The sequence below is a fragment of the Podarcis bocagei genome (genome assembly GCF_964188305.1).
Source record: "Podarcis bocagei genome assembly, chromosome: 1".
Taxonomy (NCBI): Eukaryota; Metazoa; Chordata; class Lepidosauria; order Squamata; family Lacertidae; genus Podarcis; species Podarcis bocagei.
Genome location: NC_138125.1, coordinates 1,701,827 through 1,725,187, shown reverse-complemented (window position 1 = coordinate 1,725,187; position 23,361 = coordinate 1,701,827). Strand labels below are relative to the sequence as shown.

Sequence of the window (23,361 nt, the reverse complement as noted above, 5' to 3'; positions counted from 1 at the left end):
CTGGTTTTCACTGCGCTCGTGGCTCAGAGCTCCAGGTTGGTTTTGGGTTTTTTTTGCTGCTGGTTGCTTAAACTTTATCCTTCCTGATCCAAGCCCTCCTGTCCCTCTGCAGCCTCATTGCTCCATTTAGAGAGCGCTGGGACCTTTGCTAGCTGAGGCTGCAGCAGCTGTTACCGGCTACTTTAAAAGCGCCTGCTGGCTTTGAACTGCCTGCCTTCTCCCGGCTTGCTATGGCTCCCGTCTGTCCCTCCTCGCGTGTAAGCGGCTGCTGCCCGCTTTGCTGCCATGGCTCTCCTTCCCTCCCTCCTCCTCAGCTCCTCCCCCTCCTCCTGGCTGTAAAGCAAGCAAAGCTAGAGCCGTTCAAAGCCCTGCAAGCGGCTCCGCTTTGCTTGACTGACGGCAGCCATGGCTCCGGTCGAGTGCATTCGCTCCATAACACGCACAGGCATTTTCCCTTACTTTCTAGGAGCAAAAAACTGTGTGTTATGGAGCGAAAATTACGGTAATCCAGTAGTTTCACATCACCTGCTTCCCCCCTCAAACACACACACTTGCATTCTAATTGAGCTCATCCTAAATGAACTGGCACAGTCCACCCAGAGGCAGGTGCCCAATGCACTGCCAATAAAAGGGAGCAAAGCAAGTCTGGTCTTGTCCAGTATGGCCTTTTCAATACTAAAGTGGGAAGGGACAAAGCTCGGCTCCTTCTTATTACGAGAGCGCAAAAAACTTTCTCAGGAGTCACTATTACAAATATGCTAACCATTCCAGACTCACTCCATTAACTTCTCCTGCTCAAGGACTGGCACAGGCCTGGCAATAACTTCCTACGAACCAGTTAAACACACCTGAAGTCAGCTGCAGCATCTCCCCTCCCCACATTTGCCCCAGAGATCCACCTGGCTGAGCTACTGGGAAGCCTCTCTGCAGATCTAGCACTTTTCCAGGGCTAGCCTGCTGTTTGGCTACAGCTTTCAGATCCACTAGCTTAAAGAACACTAGGGAATTATTTCTATTCACCGGGGAACTGAGTCATGCACCTGACCTAGTAGGCTTGAAGTCACAGACTGCCAGCCGATGGGTGGCGACTTCAAGCGGTATGCTCAAGTTTGCTATGGGGAACTGAGTTGTGCATCCAATCAAACCCATGACTCTACCTGCCACACACCTGGCATTGCGCATGATGTTGGGTAAGTGGCCGTGGTCTGGGGAAAACGGCCTCACAGGCCAAACCGGAACCTGTGCCAGACAGAATTCAGCCCATGGACTGGAGGTTCCCCACTCCTAACCCAGACAGACAGTGGGGTTCAGTGAGCTGCCCCCCGCCAAGACCACGTTTTCTACACAAATGCAAAGGAATAGGAAATAGCTGGCAGTTCTGCAAAGAGGAGAGATTTAGAAGTAGTTCAGTCTCTCCTAAAGATGAGGGACTCGCCAAATAATAAAAGTGCTTTACTCACACATTCATTTCAAAAATAAATGACTGCCAATTTAAAAGGAAGGAAGGAATGTACCCATAGGTAGGAAAATAACATGTGGGCTGGCTCCAACTCAACTCCCAGGCATTCACATCACCACCACTTGTTACTCTGAACTTTCCCCCAGTTGTTAAAAAGGGGGAAATTATTTAATAGCCATTTCCCATGAAACAGCCCAGAAAAATTTAATAAGAAAAACTACCACCAATAAATAAATATATATAGAAACGCAACTTCTGTGCCAGCAAAGACCACTTAAAAGGCTCGCTGGAAGACAAAAGTTTTTCACAGGCAAAGAAAAGACAATAAAGACAGTACCTTTCTGATGGGACAGAAAAACTCAAAAAGGCAAGAACTCAACTGTGCAATGGAGGAATAATTATAACAACCTTTTCCTAAAAGAAGTTCAGGGGCTTGTCCTGGATTCTGCTATTTCCATAGAGCTTTTCATTCAATGTCTAGGGCTTTCCCCAAAGAACCAAGATTCTTGGAAAGGTTTCCAGGACAACAGAAGCAGCTTCCTCAGGGTCATTTCCTTAAAGCAGCCAAAGTATTGCTCTGCTTGCTCTTTCATTCAGGGTAGATTTGATTTAAATCAAATAAATTTAAATCACGATTTAAATCAATAGTCAGTAAGGCTTGATTTAAATCATTATTTTTTTTTACAGAAAGACTAATCTTACTATTTACAACCAGATGAAGGTTTCATTTTTTGAATAATAAATTTTCAGAGTAGTTTTTATAGTTATATCAAAAATTACTGATTTGGTTATACTATTAGAAATACATAGAACAATAGTTATGAAATTATTGTGAGGTTCAATAAGTTAACTGTTTATATTTGGACAACTTTTCTGCTGTACTTTATTGGAAGGAGAAAAATAATAATTTCCTTAATAACAATTTAAACAACTTATTAAACTAAAACAGTAACATTATAGCATATGTATCCATGTTTGTTAACTGATGTTGTTAAACGTTTGCTTTTTAAAAAAAAAAACTTTGAGCCTTAGCACACATGAAAAACTTAAAACAAATCCTTATTTCCTGAAGAATAGCCTTTGGACTATAATGTAACTTAAATAGAAAACTTTCTTTAGAAATATTTTTCCTCCAAAAGCATTTTATTTTAAAAATACAATTTAAATTAAAAAAAATCAATTTTAATTTTTTAACAAATCATATTTTATTTTAAAAATCCACCCTGCTTTCATTTCTGCAGAGTGAGCACTCCCCTCCCCCCCCCCCCGGAAATCCCTACTGACAACAGGTGTGTTCACTTGTAACAGGAAGCCATGGTTTGTTCAACGAATCAAAGGTTGCCTTACAGACCAGCAAAGGCTCTTGTCATGTGCCTTTGTAGCTTGGCTGGCTTCTGGTATGGAGCGGCCAAACAAACTGAGATCAAGCAAGGATGTTGGGTTCAGATGCAATGCCAACACATCGCTGAAACAAACCACAGTTAAGTCTACTGGCCAGAGTTTACATGTTAGCCCAATCAATCCAGTATGCGGCAGGATCAATGGGTTCTAAAACAGGACTGTGCTAAAATCTACTGGGTTGTAGCCAATCATGGCTTTGTTTTAGCAGAAAGCACTTCTCCCAGATTCAGCACGGAGTTGGGGGTGAGGAACGCCATCCTATGCGTCATATTAAGAGAAAAGGACCGATCTGGAGGACAGGGACCCCTCTTCCTTTGCCCCATCGCATGACAGGGAGTCACTTGGGTCGGCACACACATGTAGCGCTTACCTTGCGAAGGCCTCAGTTTTGGAGACTGCAGGAAATCGTTGGATGGCGAGAGCTGCAAGAGAAATAGGACAGAGGAGGTATTAAAATGCAATTCCGCCTTCGTCCTTGTAAAACTAAAAAGCGATGTGGTCACATGCAATGGACAGATGTGCTGAATCTGGACCTTGGGAGCCTGCAGGATAAATGTTTCTTACAAAAGTTACAGCATTTTCAACTACCATACCATCAGTCTCTGGGGCAGCTCAAACCTGATTACCTTTAGAAATTGGGAGTCAGATTAAATTTCTAGCACACTCTAACAGAACAATCTGCAAGCTGATTGGACAAACCGAGAGGAATTTTTCATTATATTATTCTTCCTCTCAGTATTTCTGTGGCTGCTGGTCTTCTACCTTTCACTACTGTTACTGGATCACTATGAACATTCCTCATTATAAATTCTTTCAGCTATTACTGAACAACTTGTGTTAATTTGTAGCAAAATATGAGCTCAATGGAATGCGCCTGAAGGTAATAATTAATTTGCTCCTTGATCCTGGGAAGCATTTTTGCTGCTACTTTCAAGAATCAATCCCCAACCATGAGAATTATACTTCTTAAATCCATCTTTCAATTGACAAACATTAAAAGTTTTCAGTAAGTAACAAAAAACAAGCCCAGTAGTAGTAATAATAATAATTGTAATAATAATAATTGTAATAATAATAATGATGATGATAATAATAATAATAATAATAATAATAATAATAATAATAATAATAATCGTAATAACAATAGTACAGTAGTAGTAATAATTTAATATTTATACCCCGCCCATCTGGCTGGATTTCCCCAGCCACTCTGGATGGCTTCCAACAAAATATTAAAATACAGTAGTCCAACAACATTAAAAGCTTCCCTAAACCAGGCTGCCTTCTGATGTCTTCTAAACGCCAGAGAGTTGTCTATTTCCTTGACATCTGATGGGAGGGCTTTCCACAGGGCTGGCACCACTACCGAGAAGGCCCTCTGCCTGGTTCCCTGTAACTTGGCTTCTCGCAGCGAGGGAACCACCAAAAGGCCCTCAGCGCTGGACCTCAGTGTCCGGGCAGAACGATGGGGGTGGAGACGCTCCTTCAGGTATAATCTTTAAGCAAAATTACAGTGGAGAAACCACCAAATAATTCCTCCCTGAAATTCTACAGATACCTGTAAAATTCAAGCTTCAATTTGAGTCTCACTTTATGCTGAATCTGGTTAGTCATGTGACCTGTGCAAGAGTACAGTGCCCCAAAAGGGGATGTCCTGGACAGCTGACAAGTATGTGCCACAGACCCCCTGGGGGAGGGTGCTGCAGATCACCAATTGGGAACCATTGATCTAGATCACTATAAGTGATGAAGGATGGTCAGCACATAATAAAATAGTAACGATAATGGATAGCACAAGCTTGCAAATAGCTACTTGTCTAGTGGTCTATGGGGTATGAAATACTGCCTCCAGAAGATGAGGCAAATGAGCTTTTGTAAAAAGAAATCCCACCCTCCTTTTTGATCTCAGCTAATGTAACCTAAACATATCTGGGTAGATGGACCAGGGAAGCCATTCACCATTAGCTCCTATGAAGACATTTCCAAGGGTGTGACAAGAAGTGTGTGGAGGGTAGCTAAAAGTTATTACCTTTAAAAAAAGCGCTATTCAAGCTTCTAACGTGCTGAACCTTTAACCACAGGCATATTAGAATCATAATGCCCCTTTCCTCACCCCACCTTGCACTTTAAAGATTGCTCCCTCTTCTATGGATGCCAATGAACCTGCTTCTCCAAACTGTCTGCTGAGCTTTCCCTCCCCACAGCTCTTTGCTGCACCAGCAAAACCCTTGGCTGCTGTGGCGTGAAGACCACACCATTGAAGCTGCAGCATCCACACCCCTTGGCAGGGGCCAGTTTGGAGAAAATGCGAATAGCCATTTCCTCTTCTTGACCTATCCTATGGGAGCCAGTGGTGGCCTAGTGGTTACAACTGTCCGACTAGGACCTGGGAGAGACCAAGGTCCAAATCCCACATTCGGCCATGAAGCTCACTGGGTGAGACTTTGGGGGCCAGCCACTGCCTTCTCCCAGCCTAACCTACCTCCCAGGGCTGTTGTGGGGATAAAACGAGGAGGGGGGGGGGAGAACCAGACATGCCACCTTGAGTTCCTTGGTGGAAAGGCTATGAATGTTTCTTTTGTCGCCCTACCTTGAACTAAGAACACTCTGTCTTCTATAGCTCCCTCATCAGACACACCTGCTTCTCTAAACCACATGCCAAGCTTCCCCCCCACCCCCATGGCTCTCTTCCTTGCACTATAACGAAAAAAGAAGAAGAGTTTGGATTTGATATCCCTCTTTATCACTACCCGAAGGAGTCTCAAAGCGGCTCACATTCTCCTTTCCCTTCCCCCCCCCCAACAAACACTCTGTGAGGTGAGTGGGGCTGAGAGACTTCAGAGAAGTGTGACTAGCCCAAGGTCACCCAGTAGCTGCAGGTGGAGGAGTGGAGACGTGAACCCGGTTCCCCAGATTACGAATCTACCGGGGAAACCCTTTGTCCCCACCCTCAGCTACTGCAGGGTGCAAAAGCCATTCAACAGAGGGACGTGAAGTTTCAGCATCAGCACCGCCTTGCAAGAGCCAATCTTGGAGAGGATGCAACCAGCAGTGCTGGGCTAGGATTCAAATCGCACACTAGAGCAGTGTTTCCCAACCTTTTTTGGGCAAAGGCACACTTGTTTGATGAAAAAAATCTCGAGGCACACCACCATTACAGCCCCGTGACGTCAGCGCGCAGCGTCACGCCGGGAGGGACGCACGAAAGTGTAAGTTTCAATTTTTTCCCTCCCCCTTGCCGGGGAACCTCCAAGCTTTGGGGGTGGGGGGGGAGGAGGCAGCAAAGCGAGGCAGGAAGGAGAGCGCGGCTTGGCTGGGTGAGCTTTGGCAGGGGCAGGGAATGAGAGCCGTGAGGCGGGCGCTGCGGACGGAGGCGCTGCCCGCCGAGCTCGCAGGCAGCCAGGCAGGCAGACGGCGAGAGCCCCGCGCTGGGCGGCCTCTCCTCGCCGCCGCCGCCCCGCCTCTCGCCGCCCGACTCGCCCGCCTCCCTCCAGGCAACATCTCGCGGCACACCAGGCAACATCTCACGGCACACTAGTGTGCCACGGAACAGTGGTTGGGAAACACTGCACTAGAGATATAAAAGCTATTCGCCATATAGCCCCTTAAACCTAGGTTACAGGCGCACTAATGGAATGTTTAGGTGCCTTTTTTATTTCAAGATGGCAAATGTCAGCTCCTGTCAGCTCCAGCTAAAATCTGACTTGCACCATAGCATGGCAACAAATATATGCTGCTGTGTGCCAGCCAGACAGTGGAGATGTCAGCTGCCATCCTGGCACCCAGGCGTCTTCACTTGGTCGCAAGTGGCCAATAGCCAGGTGCAAAACGCACAAGAGGGAAAGAGCAACCCTGGTTCCACCTCTCCTCCCTGATAAAACAAGGACAGTGAGCCTCAGAGAGGCACCACTAGTATTCCATTTATGAAATCCTGTCTTCAACTTGATCGCTTTAATAATACAGTGGTACCTCCGGTTACGTACTTAATTCGTTCCAGAGGTCTGTTCTTAACCTGAAACTGTTCTTAACCTGAAGCACCACTTTAGCTAATGGTGTCTCCAACTGTCACCACAGCGCGATTTCTGTTATCACCCTGAAGCAAAGTTCTTAACCCAAGGTAATATTTCTGGGTAAGCGGAGTCTGTAACTTGAAGCGTCTGTAACCAGAGGTACCACTGTAGTTACCATTTGAGTTGTTTTAACCTGTTGGTCAGCAACTTTTGTCTTTCCGTTTTTATAGTTACTTTACCTCCTTTCTACAGTTTTGTCTTTCAGCTATTTTTAAACTGCTGGTCTGTGACAGTAAAGCAGCTTCCCAAACTATGTGTGACGACCCCCTGGCGCATGGAAAGGGGTTAGCAGTCTGAGACGCTTGGGAAACCGAATGCACCGGTGATCCCAATCGATGACCGGCAGGCGGGGACTCACCGGGGCAGCGTCGCCGGCCTTGGCGAAGCAGCATCCTCGCCCGGCGGGGGCGGCCGGGGGCCTGTCGCTCTCCCAGGGCAGCTTCCCCTTCCCGGCGCTGAGGACCCTCCTGGGGCAGCCGCCCTGCTCGGCGAAGGGCGCGAGGTTGGCGGCGGCGGATCCGCTGTGCGCGCTCTGGATGCGGTTGCCCTGCTCCAGGAGCCAGTCGGTGTCGGCGCCGCGGGGCCAGGGCCCGGCGGCGTGGGGCGAGTCGGGCAGCGGCACGGCGTACTCGACGAACCAGTTCTCGGTGAGGCGCGGCAGCGTCTTGCGGGCCAGGCGCGCCTGCACGGCGCCCAGCACGCCCTCGCCGTCGCCGCGCAGCTCGACGGCGTCGACGGCCTCCAGGAGGGTGCCGGCGCGCGCGGGGCCCAGGGCCGAGGCCAGCACGGCGAAGGCCTCGAGGGCGGCGTGGCGCACGCGGCGCTTGGCGTCGGCCAGCGCGGGGGCCAGGGCGGCGGCCAGGGCCGGCAGCTGGAAGTCCTCGGAGGGGAAGGTGAGCAGCGCCGCCACCGAGATGGCCAGCACCACCTCTCGGACGCGCGCGTTGCGGTGGCGCAGGTGCTCGGGGCGCAGCAGCAGGTCCAGCACGGGCTGCGGCCCGGCGGCGCGCATCAGCGCCAGGAAGAGCTGGCGGTACTCCTGCCGCACGGCCAGCTTGGCGTCGCCCAGCACCTTGGCCGCCGCCGAGACCAGCGGCTCCAGGCGCGCGCGGGACCCCGCCGCCGGGCCCAGGCGCGCCGCCAGCAGCCGCAGCGCCTCCAGCGCGCCCAGCGCCACCTTGAAGTTGGAGTCGTCCAGCAGCGCGCGCAGCAGGCTCAGCAGGCCCAGCAGGCTCGGCGCCGGCAGGCAGGCCAGGGACGCGGCCGGCGCCTCGCCCAGCACCCGCTTCAGCTGCCCCATCGCCCCCACGCGGCCCCGGTAGTCCCGCTGGTCCAGCAGCCGCGCGTGCAGCTCCGCCGGGACCAGGCCGAAGCGCAGGCCCTCGCCCGGGGGAGGAGGAGGCTGAGGGGAAGAGGGCGGCGGGCAGGCGCCCCCCGGAGCCTCCCGCCCAGGCCGCTCCTCCGCCTCAGCCCCGCCGCCGCCCTCGGGCTCCTCTCTGGCCATGGCCCCCCGCGGGGCCTCGCCCGGCTCAGACGCCACGCCGACCCCAGGCCGCCGCCGCCGCCCCCGCCGCCGGGCCCCGCGCAGGGGAGCATCGCCGTCTCCAGGGAAACGCGTCACCAGCGCCGCCGCCTCAGCCGCCTCGCCTCAGCCGCCGCCTCAGGCAGCCCGCCCAGGCCGCGCCCACTGCGCCTGCGCAGTGGGACACGCAAGGCGCGGCAGGAGCAACAGTAGCGCCGACGGGAGGAGGAGGAGGAGTTGGAGGAGAGCGGAGGTCACGTGGGGGCGGACCGACTCCGACTCCTCTGCGCGGGGCGTGCTGGGAGTCGTAGTCCTCGCCTCAAGAAACGGGATGGCGGGGGAGGGACGCGTCATACGTCATACTTATACACCTGGACACATACAGGCACGCAGACGCCGGGAAATAAAAGCCGGGATGGGGATTTGGTGAGGGGGGCGGGTGTTCCCTCGCCTGTCAGGGCCTGAATCCGACCTTCTTTCCTCAGGGGCGGGCGCCGGAAGTGACGCGCCCTCCCTCCCTCCTCCCCTTCCTCCTCCTCCGCCTGTGTTGTTGTGGCTGCGAGGAGCCCGCGGAGGTCGCCGCCCCCGCCCCTCTCCCGACCGGGCCGCAGCCACGTGACTCAGGTGAGCCGAGAAGGGGGGGTCGTCCTTCGCTCTCCCCCCCCCCGGGGTCCCTCGTGAGGAGGGGCGGCAGGACCCTCTTCCTCGCAGCCCGCCTCCCCCGCCACAACAGCCCTGCCAGGTAGGCCAGGCGGGGAGGGGGGGCCGCCCCAGGGAGAGAAAAGGAGAACGAGCGCTGCATCTCATGGCATTTGTCCACTGCATTTATAGACGCCCCCTTTGACCTCCCACCCCCATTTGACACCCCCCACAACAACAACAACCCTACGAGGTAGGCTGGGCTGGGAGGAAGCAGGGGCTGCCCCCCCCCCCACCAGGTGAAGTTCATGGCCGGGACGTGGGGGAGATTTGAACCCTGGCCTCTCCCGGCCTCTCAGCAAGCCCTCTGTCCCCGCAGTGCAGCATCAGGAAGGCGTCCAAAGACTCCCAAAGGGAGTTTTAGGTGGTCGCATCTTTTCATTGCCTGGCCCCGTGTACTCAATGCCCCGAAGGCGACAGGGTGCGGGTGCAGGGAACCTCCTCAAGAGGGTGAATGGCTGGGTAGCACTTTCTGGGGTCTGTGAGCTGCAATATATATAATGTGTGTGTGTGTGTGTGTGTGTGTGTGTATGTAGATATATATATGTGTGTGTGTGTGTATACATACATACATACATGTATATACAGTATATTCTTCCCATTGCATTTCTAAAAGGAGTTCAAGGTAGTTACATGGTTCTCTCTCCTCACAGCAACCCTGTTAGGCGGAGACACTGGCCCAAGGTCACCCAGTGAGCTCTGTAGCTGAGTTGGGGGGATCTGAGCCCTGGCCTCTCCCAGGTCATCGTCTGTTTGACACGCTAACCACTATGCCACACTGGCTTTTGAGGATGGAGTGTAGGGGGGTGGGGATATGGGAATAACATTGGTTGTATCTTGCCTGGTCTGCTTGACACCAGTCTATTCTGTCTAATAGAAGCTCTCGTTACCTCTCTTGCTTACGGAAGATCCGCAGTTCAGTGGTAGAACATGTGTTTTGCAAATAAAATGTGTTTAGCTTCAGTCCACCTGCATCTCTCCAGGATGAGAGGAGAGTCACTGCCAGGCAACGTGGACGATATTTCCTTATTTACTAGATTTTTTACCCTTAAGGTCTCAGGCTGGGTTGCAGCATGAGCATATAAATGAAACGGATAAACCGTTACAACCATAAAATGGAAGGAAGAAGAGATACAGCTGTACGTAGTAGGTGAAAAAAGGTAAAGGATATTCTTAGAACAGTATAGTATGCTGTGCTAGATGGAGTAATGGTCTTTCTTGGTATAAGGCAAATAATAATAATAAAATACTAATTTTTTTATTTATACCCTGCCCATCTGACTGGGTTTCCCCAGCCACCCTGGGCCGCTCACAGCATATATCAGGGCATACTAAAACATCAAACAATAAGAACTTCCCTCAACAGGGCTGCCTTCAGATGTCTTCTAAAAGTCAGATAGTTGTTTATTTCCTTGACATCTGAAGGGAGGGTGTTCCATAGGGAGGGCACCACCACCGAGAAGGCCCTCTGCATGGTCCTATGAATGTGGCAAGCCAAAATATTTTGAAATGATTCATCCTGGGTGGTATCAAAAACTGTGCACTTCAAGCAGCTTTCACGCAAGATAGGCAATTCAAGCCAGATGTGGAGGGAAACAAGAAATTAATGCAGCAAGGATAATGAAGAGAGAGAGAGAGAGAGAAAGTGCTCTCATGGAAGCCTAGCAAATTAAGAAAAACTATGTGCGGCCATACAGGACTTGCGTCCAATTTCTAGGTGGACTCAGCACAACAAGTCCCGTTAGTACAACAGGGCTCTCCCCCTCCCCTCCTCCACCCCCAGTCAGGTCTAGCAGTGGGGGGCAGGGAGGACCCTGAGAATTGCACATGAGGTGAGGAGTGGGGAGGCAAGCAGAAATTCTTGTGCTGATAGAGAAATCTCCAGCACTAACACGACTCCCAGCCTGTGTGTTTAGGTATGTTCCATGTGCAATCATGAGCCAGGGTTGCTCATGCACTATGCTTTGAGGTTTCAGCTCTGCTTAATGCTTTCCCAACTTCCCCTTCCATGTCTTGCAGATGGACCCGTCGTCCCCAACCTACATGATTGCCAACTTGACCCCTTTGCACTCGGAACAACTCCTGCAGGGATTGAACCTCCTCCGGCAGCACCATGAGCTCTGCGACATCATCCTTCGCGTTGGAGACGTCAAGATCCACGCCCACAAAGTGGTGCTCGCCAGCATCAGCCCGTACTTCAAAGCCATGTTTGGCGGCAACCTCTCGGAGAAAGAGAACTCTGAGGTGGAATTCCAGTGCATCGCTGAGGCGGCCCTGCAGGCCATAGTGGAATATGCCTACACGGGGACCGTCTTCATCTCTCAGGACACCGTGGAGTCCCTGCTGCCCGCTGCCAACCTCCTGCAGATCAAGCTCGTGCTGAAGGAATGCTGCACCTTCTTGGAAAGCCAGCTGGATCCTGGAAACTGCATCGGGATCTCCCGCTTTGCGGAGACGTACGGCTGCCACGACCTCTACTTGGCCGCGAACAAATACATTTGCCAGAACTTTGAAGACGTTTGCCAGACGGAAGAGTTTTTTGAACTGACTCATTCCGAGCTGGACGAAATAGTTTCCAATGACTGCCTGAATGTGGCCACCGAGGAGATGGTCTTCTACGCGCTGGAGTCCTGGATCAAGTATGACGTGCAGGAACGCCAGCAGTACCTGGCCCAGCTCCTGCACTGCGTGCGGCTGCCTCTGCTGAGCGTTAAGTTCCTCACGAGGCTGTACGAAGCCAACCATCTCATTCGCGATGACCACACCTGCAAGCACCTGCTGAACGAAGCCCTGAAGTACCACTTCATGCCTGAGCACAGGCTGTCTTACCAGACGGTGCTCACCACACGCCCCCGCTGCCCTCCCAAAGTGATCTGCGCTGTGGGAGGGAAGGCTGGACTCTTCGCTTGCTTGGAGAGGTGAGGAATAGTGAGAGCCAGAAAAGGGTTAGGAGTCCGTGGTCTTGCTTTTCCTAGCGCTTCTGTTCCGAAGCCATGGCAGTGAGCAATGGTTTCTACACCTCGTAGTTGAACATAACAGAGTGATAGCTTGGTGGGCAGCCTTCTGTGGCCTTTCCTTTCCTGGGTCTTGTAGAGCAAGCAGAACGGTCAAGCAAGGAAAGGCTTGGGATGAAACAGCTTCGGGAAGGCAATCAGTTCATTGCTTATAATATGTAATGCTCTTTATCAGTTGTTGTTCTGTTCTGCATGCACTCCAGTAGCCACTCTGTAAAGGTAGCTAGTATCCCTGGGGGGTTAGGCCAGGGGTCAGCAACGTGCAGTCCATGGGCTGGATGTGGTCCACAAAGACCGTTTTACCGGCCTATGACCCGCCCCTGAACCGCTCTGCTCGCTCAGCAAGTCCCTCATGCGCGGCGCTAAACCGGCGCGGCGCGGGGACTCACTGAGTGGCACCAGAAATCACGTCTGTGCATGCACAGATACCGGAAGGCACAATTTTCAGTGTCTGGGCATTCACAGAAGCGATTTCCAGCGCCACGGACATGCGCAGGCGCAACTTCCGACATCATGATGATCTCTCTGGGAGTGATCTGGCCCATGGCCAGTAAGCCTTGCCAACCCCTGGGTTAGACCAAACTCCTTCCTAGTCCAGCACCCTATTTTTCTGGAGTGGCAGATGGCAGGTGCCTCCGGGAAGCCCAGAGACAGGACACGAGAGCAATAGGGCTTTCATACTTGTTTTCCCTCAGCAGCTGCTATTCAGCATCATGGTACTTCTGATCCTGGAGGCAGCATGGGGGCACTGAGAGGTTTACCATCCATGAATTCTCATCTCTTATGGCCATCCAAGTTGCTGGCCTTCACTGTGGGAGCGAATTCCACCATTTAATTTACGTGCAGTGGGAATAAGGGCTTTCTTTTGTCTGTCCTGAAACTCCCAATAATCATCTTCATTGGATGACTCCCAAGTTCCAGTTTTATGAGAGAGGGAGAAGAATATCTCTCCCCACTTTCTTTGCACCGTGAATAATTATTTATGCCTCAGTGTCCCAAGACCATCACTTTTTTCTAAACTAAAAAGCCCCAGGTGTTGGGGAGCTTTTCCAGACCCCAATCACCACAGCTGCCCCTTTTTGAATTTCTTCCAGCTCTACAATATTTTGCTTATGGGGCAGCAACCTTGAACTGTAGACAGTAATTCAATTGTCATCATACCTTGGATTCGTAGTAAATCGTGATGATATTGACAGTTTTTCTTCTTCGCCCCTATCCCAGCAAGGAATTTGCCTTTATCAAATCTCTTGCACACTGAGCTATGCACTGCTGCTCCCAAGGTTCCTTTCCTGACCAGTCACCCCCAGTTTGGATCACTTCAGGGTCTATGTGAAGGTGCCCCAGTACACATAATTTTACTGCCTATTCACCTTTGGAGAGATGCTTTCACAGCTCTTCATAGCTTTTCTAACCATACAGTACCGTAATTTCATGTCATCAGCAAATTTAACCACCCCACTTCTCACCCCCAAATACTGGTTATGAACAAGTTAAAAAGATCTCTGTGCAGATAACTGCAGAACCCAACAACTTACTGGCCTCCATCCTAGAGAACTCTCAGTTTATTCCTCCTGTTGGCTTCTTGTTCTTAGACATTCTTACGTAGGCAAGCCTACCCAGATGTTTAAAAAGCTTGTATGAGTTTTCATTTGTTTTAGTCTATTTTTAACTTTCTGCACTTTTTACATTTTTAGGGGCAATTTATTGTTTTATCCTTTTTGTAAACCGCTTTGAGGTTTTTTCCTAACCACCAAGCGGTTTTTAAATTTTATGAGAGAAGAATAAATAAGCCCAATTATACAGGTCCATGGGAGGACCTGTCCTCTTATCCCATGACTGCAAAGTTAGCTCAATACTCTGGCGAAGGAAAACCTTTTGAATGTCCACACATCCAATGTCTGCTGGGCTGCCTGTGCCCATGCTTATTGACGCTGGGCGATGCGCGAGGTGGTGTCGCTCTGTCCATCAAGGAGGGCATTGAGTCCAGCAAACTAGAAATCCCCAAAGGGGTGGACGACTCCACAGAATTGTTGTGGGTGGTGAAGTGGGACCCCAAGGTAGCCGCTGAATTGGATGGCTTTGAATGAGGATTGGACAATTTCAATCTACCAGTGGCTACTCACCCAGATGGCCATGCGCTGCTTCCCTGGTCAGAGGCAGCAATGTTTCAGCATGTCAGTTGCTGGAAACCACCAGAGGGGAGAGTTGCCCTCGTATTCGGATCCCGACTGAGAGTTTCCCATAGGCACCTGTGGGAATGGGCTGCTGGGCTGCTAGGTGGGCCATTGGCTCGATACAGCGGCCTCTTCTTCACTTCTTGCGTTTTCCCTCTTGACCTCTTCCCTCTCCTCCCGCAGCGTTGAGATGTACTTCCCTCAGAACGACTCCTGGATCGGCCTGGCACCTTTGAGCGTCCCTCGCTACGAGTTCGGGATCTGCGTCCTGGACCAGAAAATCTACGTTATAGGGGGGATCGCGACCCACATGTGCCAAGGCATCAACTACCGGAAGCACGAGAGCTCGGTGGAATGCTGGGACCCCGACACAAACACCTGGACGTCCCTCGAGAGCATGAACGAGAGCCGCAGCACCCTGGGGGTGGCGGTTCTGTCGCGAGAAATCTACGCCTTGGGGGGCTACGATGGGCAGTCCTACCTGCAGTCGGTGGAGAAGTACATTCCCAAGGTGAAGGAGTGGCAGCCTGTGGCGCCCATGAGCAAAACCAGGAGCTGCTTTGCCGCAGCCGTCCTGGATGGAATGATCTATGCCATTGGAGGTTATGGCCCCGCTCATATGAACAGGTAAGTAGAGCTGGGTCATTGGGGGTTGGATGAAGCACCCCCTAGCTCACCCCCCACCCCACCCCCACAGACGTAAGCGCTGTTCAGTCGGCACATGCAGGAGCTGCTTCCAAGCAACCCGTAGTTGCTCCCTGTGAGCCTCATTAGCTTTCTCTGGAGGATTCGCCCAAGGAATTCTCTGTGATCTTCAGCTGCAGTAGAGTTCAACGTGTTTTCCTTCATTGCAAACTTAGAAAGAGAAATTGGAACGTTTCAAAGAAGCTTTTAGTTGGCTTGAGGCTAATAAAAAAGTCCTGGTCCGGAAATGTCTCTGTGCGCACTGGCTCTGTGCCCTTCGCAGGGCAAGATGTTGGCACCCCTGTGGGTACCCTCGTGTCTTCTCTGGGCTTAGTTTTACTCCGGCTGAATACTCCCTGCTCACTTGATGGAAGGGCTGGGAGCCTGACTGGTGTTGCAAAAGCAGAGTGGAAATTTGCTTCATGCAAACATCTTTGTTAAGCTCATGTTTGGATTTGAATTGGAGCAGGAACTCCTCTGTGCCCCCACCCTGTAGAGTTGGGGTCCCTTGTCCAGCCTTGGCAATCATAGTCTTTATATAACTGAATTGCTAGTTCAACTAACACCCAGGACTCAGCAATGGGCTCACATAAAAACACCAGCCCACTTAAAACAAGTAAATAAACTGTCTATTCAAATCCACATTATTATAGCAGAATTAACATTGCCCCAAACCTTCCCTGTTTCACTCCTAAACTAGGAGGCCTTGCAGTGTGGTAGGCAATGGCTCAGGTTCACACACTCTGGTTTCTTATCCTCCCCACCACCCTACATCCAATATCTTCTCTTCTTCCTGCTGTGGGTACACTTAGGTGGGTCTCTTTGGGAAAAATAGGCACACGGCATGAAAGGTAGAGCTTAAGAGTTGTGTCCAGTGCTCCATGTGCATGATTCCCTTGGCACAGTTGGATATTTATTTCCTCTTCTCCCCCTGCATGCCTTCAAAATCTCTGGAGGGACCCCCAACCCTCCAGAACTCATTTTGAGGGGGGCAGGAGAAGAAGAAAAATAAACCCTTTTGTGCACTCGGAGGTCCATTGCACTAGCAGAGCTTCAGCACTACTCTCTGTTCCCAGGCTTGTTATATGGGTGGTATGAAAGAGGAAGGTCTTGGATTGCTTTGATGTTCTTGTAGCTGGAGGCAGGAGTCACTGCCCTGATACGTGAACGTCTGGTGAAAGGAGCGTCTTCCTTTCAACAGCACAAAGCCTTGGCCTTTTTGATGCCTCTTGCCAGAACTGGGCAGGATGTTAGCATGCCGCAGAAGGCAGTGCCTTGCTGCCTCCCCATTTACCCCATGGGGAAGGCACGGATGTGTGTCCAGCCCTTTTCCTCGGATCCCTCCACTTCTTTGAGAAAGTGTGCTGAGAGAAGGGATCTGTGTGCAGGAGGAAGCGACTTTACGACAGGTAACATGGTCTACCTTCCCAGTGGAGTTTGAAGTAGAGCCGGGGCAGGTGGCTTCCGTTGACTTGAGCCAAGATACAGTGTGGGTGCAGGATTATTGTGGGCCACTTCATCCTTCATGATGTGGGTGGCATTCCTTGCACTTCTGGTATGTAGAAGTGTCCACGAAGGCAAGGCCCCTTAGCCATCAAAATGTTAAGGAAGCACGGCATGAGCCCAAGAGGGGCTGACCATGTTGGTGTGGCAGGTGTACCTGAGCAGTTCCCCTCTTTTTCCTCCTCAGTTGTCTTGGTCTTTTAGGAGCAGAGGAAGCTGCCTTAAACGGAGACGGACCATTGGTCCATCAAGCTCTGCCTTGTCTGCACTCACTGACTGTGGTTGTTCAGGGTTTTGAGCAGGGAGTCTTTCTCCGTCCTTCCTGGAGGGGCCATTGGGGACTGAACCTGGGAGCTGCTGAACTACGGCCCTTCTCCTTACACGCAGCTAGTTCGCAGCCTTGCTTTCATTGTGGGCCAAGGATACTGCACTGGGTGACCCTTCTTTAGCAATTGCTTCTTTGGTAGACGCTTTCCTCTTTGTACCCAGAGCTTTTCTGTTGCAGCAAAATATATTGAGGCTAGTAACTCCTGTTCTATCGAATATCTCACTGGGGATTCCCAATGTTCTGGGAATCCCACATGAACACAGCTACAGTGGCCTCTTGAGGTATTAAATCGGTACAAAGTGTTGCCACTAACCCCTTTGTTTGGTCTGCTTCTGCAGCGTGGAACGTTACGATCCCAGCAAGGACTCCTGGGAGCCAGTCGCTCCGATGGCGGACAAAAGAATAAACTTCGGCGTTGGGGTCATGCTGGGCTTTATTTTCGTGGTCGGAGGGCACAACGGCGTCTCCCACTTGTCCAGCATTGAGCGATACGACCCTCATCAAAACCAGTGGACTGTTTGCCAGCCGATGAAGGAACCCCGAACAGGTAGGAAGAAGCCCAAGAGCTGGTTCTGGTTGGCTTAGAAGTTGCTGCCACTTCCTTGTGACTTAACTGGGGCTGGGGTGGAACTAAGTGAAACAGCGCAGAGTCCTCCTTTGAGGCCACGTGCAAGAATTCTCTTTGCCTCAGTTCTCTTCACAGACCTTTTATTTGTAGGAATGCATTCTTCATCTGTCCAGGCAGGACAGTGCTTAGCGAAGTTGTCAGGATACCCCAAAGGGCTCTTTGGCTTTGCTTTCCCGAAAGGAAATGGTAGTCCTTGCCACAGAAGACCAAGAAGCTCTGCAAGGGACCTACTTGAGCAGCACTCAAATAACTGATGGTTCAGGGATATAAAACCTTTAAAACCTCATATACCTGCTCCTTCCTCACTTTCAGTCCTCTCTGGGTGAGAGCAGCCCAGGAGCTGAAAATGCATTGAAAGGGGATGTTGGATTGATCTATCGATGAAGCTTAAGATGCTTCCCATACCTTAGGCCTACCTTTACCAACCTGGTGTCCTCAAGATGTTTTCCACTACAACTACCCTACGGTGCAACCCATGTGATTCTGTGGCTGATGGGACTTGTAGTCCAAAACATCAGGAGTGCACCAACTTGGGAGAAGACTGGCCTTAGCCTGAAGGTTACTGAAATGCTTCAGTGACTCCTGATCGCGTATCTTCCTCCATCTGACTCCTTTAATACGCAGGCAATATATGGCTTTTCTTGCTGTCTTTGAATGTGGCTTTGCCAGTTTCCTCTTTTCCAACCGTGTACTTTTTTCTGTGGCTGAGGAATTGGGTGAGGCTTGACCCTTGAATCAGTTTCCTTTGTTTGTAGCCCTGACTTGCAGAATAACCCCAATAAGCTCCACAGGGGAGTTGCTTGCTGTAGCTAAGAGGGAGTCCCCAAATCTGAGCCCCAAGAGCAATGGTGAGCCAACGAGAGGTTGTGCCTCCCTTGTGGGCTTGAGGGCGGTGTCCTGCTTGCTCAAGGGTCGGACCAGCCCAAGAGGGACCTCCATGGACTCTCATCACCCTGGCCTAGAGACGAGCGGAAGCTTCTGTTCCATCTGGGAATGCATTCGTGACACTGTAGGTTGGACAAGGAACAATTTTCTGCCTCTGGCTTTGGCTGGGCGTTCTTCTCAGCCCTGCATCCCCCAGCCTAGATGCTCAAGGGGTCTGGCACTTCCCCTCCCTCCCAGATATGCCTTCTCTGCTTATCATGTCGTTGGCTAATTCTAGCCATCGGTCTACTACCCTGTGGCCTTGTAGGAACTAGGCATCATCATGATGTGAGAATGAGGAAAGGGAGTAGGGTTAGGTGGTCTTTTCAGAATACCTGGAAGGTGCATGCTGTGATTAGTACTGTACTGGCCCTTCTATTAGACACCTTTTCACAATAAACCAGACCCAAGGCATCACCCAGAGATTCCACATCAGTCTCTATTAATTTAACTTTTAATTTCTGAAGAGGCTTTCCTTCCTGCTGCTAGTTTCATGGGCCACGTTAACTTGTATTCTTCTGTATTTATTTGGCATTGTGAACTGCCCTGAAAATATTTACGTTGCTAGGTGGAATATAAATCTGTTAAATAAACTTCGCAGATGAACTTGGCCCAATAATAAACTCGGATCTGTAAGTTCTCTTGAACTCAGCAGGGCTTCAGTCTGGGCCTGCTTATGATCAGTCTCCAGGCTCTGCAGTTGGCCTACATTCTGTTCCTACAGTGTTCTTCCTCCTTTTGTAGAGAAGGAGAGGTGATATCCTAGCATTCAACATTTCTTTTTCTCCTTTCTACTCCCCCCCCCTTAGGAGTTGGTGCGGCTGTAATTGACACCTACCTTTATGTAGTTGGCGGACACTCAGGGTCATCCTACCTGAACACTGTACAGAAATACGACCCCATATCGGATAGCTGGCTGGACACGGCTGGCATGATGTACTGCCGGTGCAATTTTGGCTTGACGGCGCTATGAAGAAGGAGCACTTGAGGATGCAACTGGCGCAGACTGTGGAGACCGGAAGCTGCACATCCTGGAGTCTGGAGGGAGGGGGAAAAGCTCAAATGAAATGCAGGCAGGTTAACCCCAAACGAGAATTGTTCCTGGTTATTGCTGATCACAAAGAAGCGAAGGGCGGAAAAATGGAGCCGGTTTCCTAGCAGGGACCCAGGCTGCATACTGTCATTAACGTGAAATAATTCATCTCGATGCAAGAATCACTGTGTTGCCTGAAGTAGGCGTAGAAACTCCCTGACTCATGGAGCTTTGTCCTCTTTCTCCTCCTCCTCTGACTGACGCAGTTAACCTTGGTGAAGACTGCCTGGTTGATGTCTGGCTCCATCTTTGCAGTGAGAGACCATCATTGCTTCACAATTTTTTTATGAACAGTTAACTAAAGGGCTGCCTCTCCCCCCATCCCCCATTACTCCAGGTTTGTAAATAACTGATGCGGTCGTCGTCTGTTTGCCTGCACTTGGTATCCACTCCCTGTTGTTTTTCTTAACTTGCTTGTGTGGGTTTGGCGAGTGGACGAGCGGGTGGCTCTCTTTAAATTGATAAGCTGAATGCCTTTTTAGCCCTGCACTTTTTGGAGTTGCCTACCTGTCTAAAACCTGTAACCCTTCTTTCCCTTCTCTTTCTCTGAATGAAAGGATCAGCAGCTTTCAAGCCTGACGCAGAGATAGCAGTTTAGACAGCAAACCCTTCCACACCTCTTGGGTTGTTTGTGTGTGTGTGTTTTTATCATATTTAATCAGTTTTGCAGCATGTGTGTAAAAATTACTTCAAAAAGATAGAAGTGTCCTCCCTCCCTTCAATCCGTATTAATTGGCCCATGTATGACTGTAAAGAATGTACAACCAGGTTTTCAAAGTCTTCTGATTCTAACATGGTGCTAAGAAAATATTTTTTTTTTTTTTAGCAAGGCCGTTGGCAGTCTAAGGCTCTTACCCGCAGCACAATTGCAAGGAAGCAAAGTCCCATTGAAACCAGAGGGACCAGCTTCCGAGTAAATAGGAGAGGGTTGCACTGTCTTGATGGTTTGGCGTAAAGAGCAGGATCTGCGGAGTCTGAGGGGGTCTGAAGCCGATGTGGTGAATGCCGCCAGTGTACACGCTGGTGGTTTCTTGTTTTGACATTTCCCTTCTGTTTCTTTCGTCCGTGCCTGTGCAACATGTCAAACAATTAACATCATAGCATTTCATTAGGTTACGCCATTTGGAGAACTCTAACTCAGATTCTTAATGAACGGAAAGTATATTCTTCCATACAGATTATTGCCTTTTCCCTTTAAGACAAATAATGAGGCAGCATTGATCCCACTACTTTCCGTCTTTCCAAGCAATTCTTCACATGCTGCTGTTCATTTCAGGAGGACTTGCCCAGTGTTGGTGAATTGCTCTCCAGCAGGGCAGTTCCTGTAAGAAATATCCATCTAAACTTAGTTTTATGTTCTGAAGGGGTTAAGCAAGACCCTGTGTGGTCATCCTCATTTTATACAGATGGTTGTGAAACTAGTTCTTCAGATTTCTGTTTTGTGTGTTTGCCCCCATATATTTCTGCTTTGTTCAGGTGGCTACCCTTTTGCTGTTGTGTTCTCCCACTTTCCTTCCTCTCAAAATCATTTCTCCCCTCTTTTTTCTCTATCTAACACAAGTTACTTTCCCCAGTTATTCATAATTCACAAGCATACAGCAATGGGGTATGCAGTTTCTTTGTGTTAAGCCTTTTACTTCTGAACTTGTCCCAAGTTCTAACAGGGTAAATGACGCTGTTTTCCCCCTTCCTCCCTCCCTTCCTCCTCCTCCTCCCATGAGCTCACGTTTAGACTGACACTAGGAGAGCACAGTCAAAGTTGCATCACGTTTCTACCTTGCATGTACTGTGTTTTCCCGAAACTTTCCTTAAGATATTAAGGGAGTCCAGCAGAGTTTTCAAGCAACTAAATGACCGAACAAGCACTTTCTGCCTAGTGGCCGCAGGGTGGCTTGCCGATTCTTGTTCCTCAGCAATAATAGCATCATGCAAACAGTTGCAGTGACCTTTCACGTACGGAATTGTGCACTTGGAGGAATTCCTGTTCATTTTTGTGAGGCTTCCTTCGGAGATGCTCACTCTGGACAGCGCGAAGAAAACCTTAAGCAATTTATAGGAGGCTGTCAAAGCTGTTTCGGTTCTTCTGCGTTCATGAACTACTTACTTTCAGTTCAGGAAAAATGCTTGGTTAAACAGTTCGCATGTGCTAGCGCTCTCTCGCTCTCTCTGAGGTGCCTTTGAACTTAGAAGCAGACTGATTATTGGAACTCCCAGCCACAAGGCATGACCGGAGGGCGAGGGAGGGAGGGAGGGAGGGTATGAAATGGTTGCGGGATGCAAAGGCATTGATGAGCACATGGTTGCCTTCCTTATCTGCCATGCCCCTTGAGCCTCCTGCAAAGCATGACTTGCGGCTAGGCTGTCGCCGTAAGCAGAGCTGGCAGCTTCTCATCATGCCTAAGGACCCCTGAGCCAAGGATGTGTTTGGAAACACAGTGGTTGAATCCTGGCCGTTGCCCATTCCTAAGCTGCCCTGTTGGAAGGAGGTGGCACATAGTACCCAGTAGAGGGTCCAGCTAATCCAGATGTGGCAGCTTTTTATCAAGGGCCTCTGGGCACTTTCATTGGGCAGCCTACAAAATTGTTAGCTTATTGGAATCTAGCCCTGTAGATGTTCATGAGTTCTTTAAAAATATATTTATGTAGAGCACTTGCATTAAAAACCAGTGTGCTAAGGAGCAAATAACTGTTTTAGTCAAGACTGGATTGATTCCTCGCAGGGTAATTTGTGAGTGTGGTAGATGCAAGTCTAGGGATTGGCATATTTCAGCAAGTTTGCCAGACTCCCTTCTGTCTGGGGGCTTCGTTTTCCCATTCACCTAAGTGCTCAGGCGTAAGGCAAACCGAACAGCCCGGCTGTCACACTTCTAGGCTGCAATAAGCTTGCTGTAGTTCAGCAACTGTCTTGTCTCGCAGAGAAGGCATTTCCACGTAAGACATTGCACAAGGTCTTGCTCAAGTCATCATCCCCGTGTGGCAAAGCAACTGTAGATCAGGGGGAGAGTGTGCCTGCTATCGGTCAGATTTGCATTAATGGGTGACTCAAGGAGAAAGCAGCAGACGCACTGCCCACGCTTGGAAGCGCACTTCCCTTCCATCAGGAAACATAGAGCAGAGTAGATTGGAGGGGCGGCAGGTGTGAGGTATGCTGGGCTGCACATGGTGCTCGTTGGGCCCACAAGACTGTTGTCATTCAGCTCCTAAAAGGACCTGGCAGAACCTTGGGAAGTGTTGTGGTTCCACCGTGGCGCTGCCCTGGGCACCTGTTTGTCGCCTTGCTTGCATTCGCCCCTCTCGCCCACCCACCAGAGATAGAGAAGTTCATTACTGTTGCTTTGTGACCCTTCCGTTGTGTGTCAGAACATGAGCACTCCACGCTTGCCTTAAACCCCTCTGAACTCATTGGAAGAGCTGGGTGACGGCTCCTCTCTTTGCCTTACACGGGATGTGCTGTCACCTCTCTGGCCCAAGGCAAAGCCAGCTTTTAAAGCAGGATTCCGACCCTTAATGTACTGTAGCTTTCAGCGCGACTCTGACCCGTTTCCCCCCTGGGTTTGCTGGGCAACTAGCATAGCTTCCTACCAGCGGGCTTCGTGTTCTCCCGCCCCGTTTACAAAGGTGGTATTCGAGTTGAGTGGGAACCTGCTCAGCAACCTCCTTGTTCTTTTGTGTTTGCTAAGTGTGATAATGTTCTTTTCTCATTGTAACGGTATTTCATTTGGTTGTGCGATGTTTACTAAATAAATCAGTGAAAGCAAGCAGTTTGGGAGTGTGTTGCGTGACCCCTCCGGCTCCTGGAGTTTGTTCACCAGTCCCAAAAGTGACTGCCCCTTGGGAGCTGTCCCCTTTTTCTCCTATCTGT

At 50.3% G+C, this 23,361-nt stretch overlaps 2 protein-coding genes across 3 annotated transcripts in view; one reads left to right on the top strand and one right to left on the bottom strand.

Annotated features, from left to right (window-relative positions):
- Positions 1-8,449, bottom strand: part of TOGARAM1 (TOG array regulator of axonemal microtubules 1) — a 29,006-nt gene extending 20,557 nt beyond the window's left edge. The window contains exons 1-2 of one of the 2 annotated variants that reach the window (XM_081195450.1): positions 7,289-8,449; positions 3,231-3,282 (exon numbers count right to left, since the gene is read on the bottom strand). In XM_081195450.1, the coding sequence (XP_081051576.1) occupies positions 3,231-3,282; positions 7,289-8,434 (1,198 nt within the window). In that variant the 5' untranslated portion in view covers positions 8,435-8,449. The remainder of the gene's footprint in view (positions 1-3,230; positions 3,283-7,288) is intronic. The other variant, XM_081195451.1, reaches the window with a different exon arrangement.
- A 299-nt stretch (positions 8,450-8,748) lies between these two features.
- Positions 8,749-23,257, top strand: KLHL28 (kelch like family member 28). Its single transcript, XM_081196263.1, has 5 exons — positions 8,749-9,076; positions 11,171-12,069; positions 14,523-14,966; positions 17,193-17,401; positions 19,216-23,257. Exons 2-5 carry the CDS (start codon positions 11,171-11,173, stop codon positions 19,377-19,379), a joined length of 1,716 nt encoding a protein of 571 aa, XP_081052389.1. The 5' UTR covers positions 8,749-9,076; the 3' UTR covers positions 19,380-23,257.
- The last annotated feature ends 104 nt before the right edge of the window (positions 23,258-23,361 follow it).

Bases quoted from the DNA above. Each gene is read 5' to 3' on its own strand.
- KLHL28 (XM_081196263.1), top strand. From the start codon at position 11,171: ATGGACCCGTCGTCCCCAACCTACATGATTGCCAACTTGACCCCTTTG. The intron at 14,967-17,192 runs GTAAGTAGAGCT...CTGCTTCTGCAG, and splicing joins GGCCCCGCTCATATGAACAG to CGTGGAACGTTACGATCCCA. The intron at 17,402-19,215 runs GTAGGAAGAAGC...CCCCCCCCTTAG, and splicing joins GATGAAGGAACCCCGAACAG to GAGTTGGTGCGGCTGTAATT.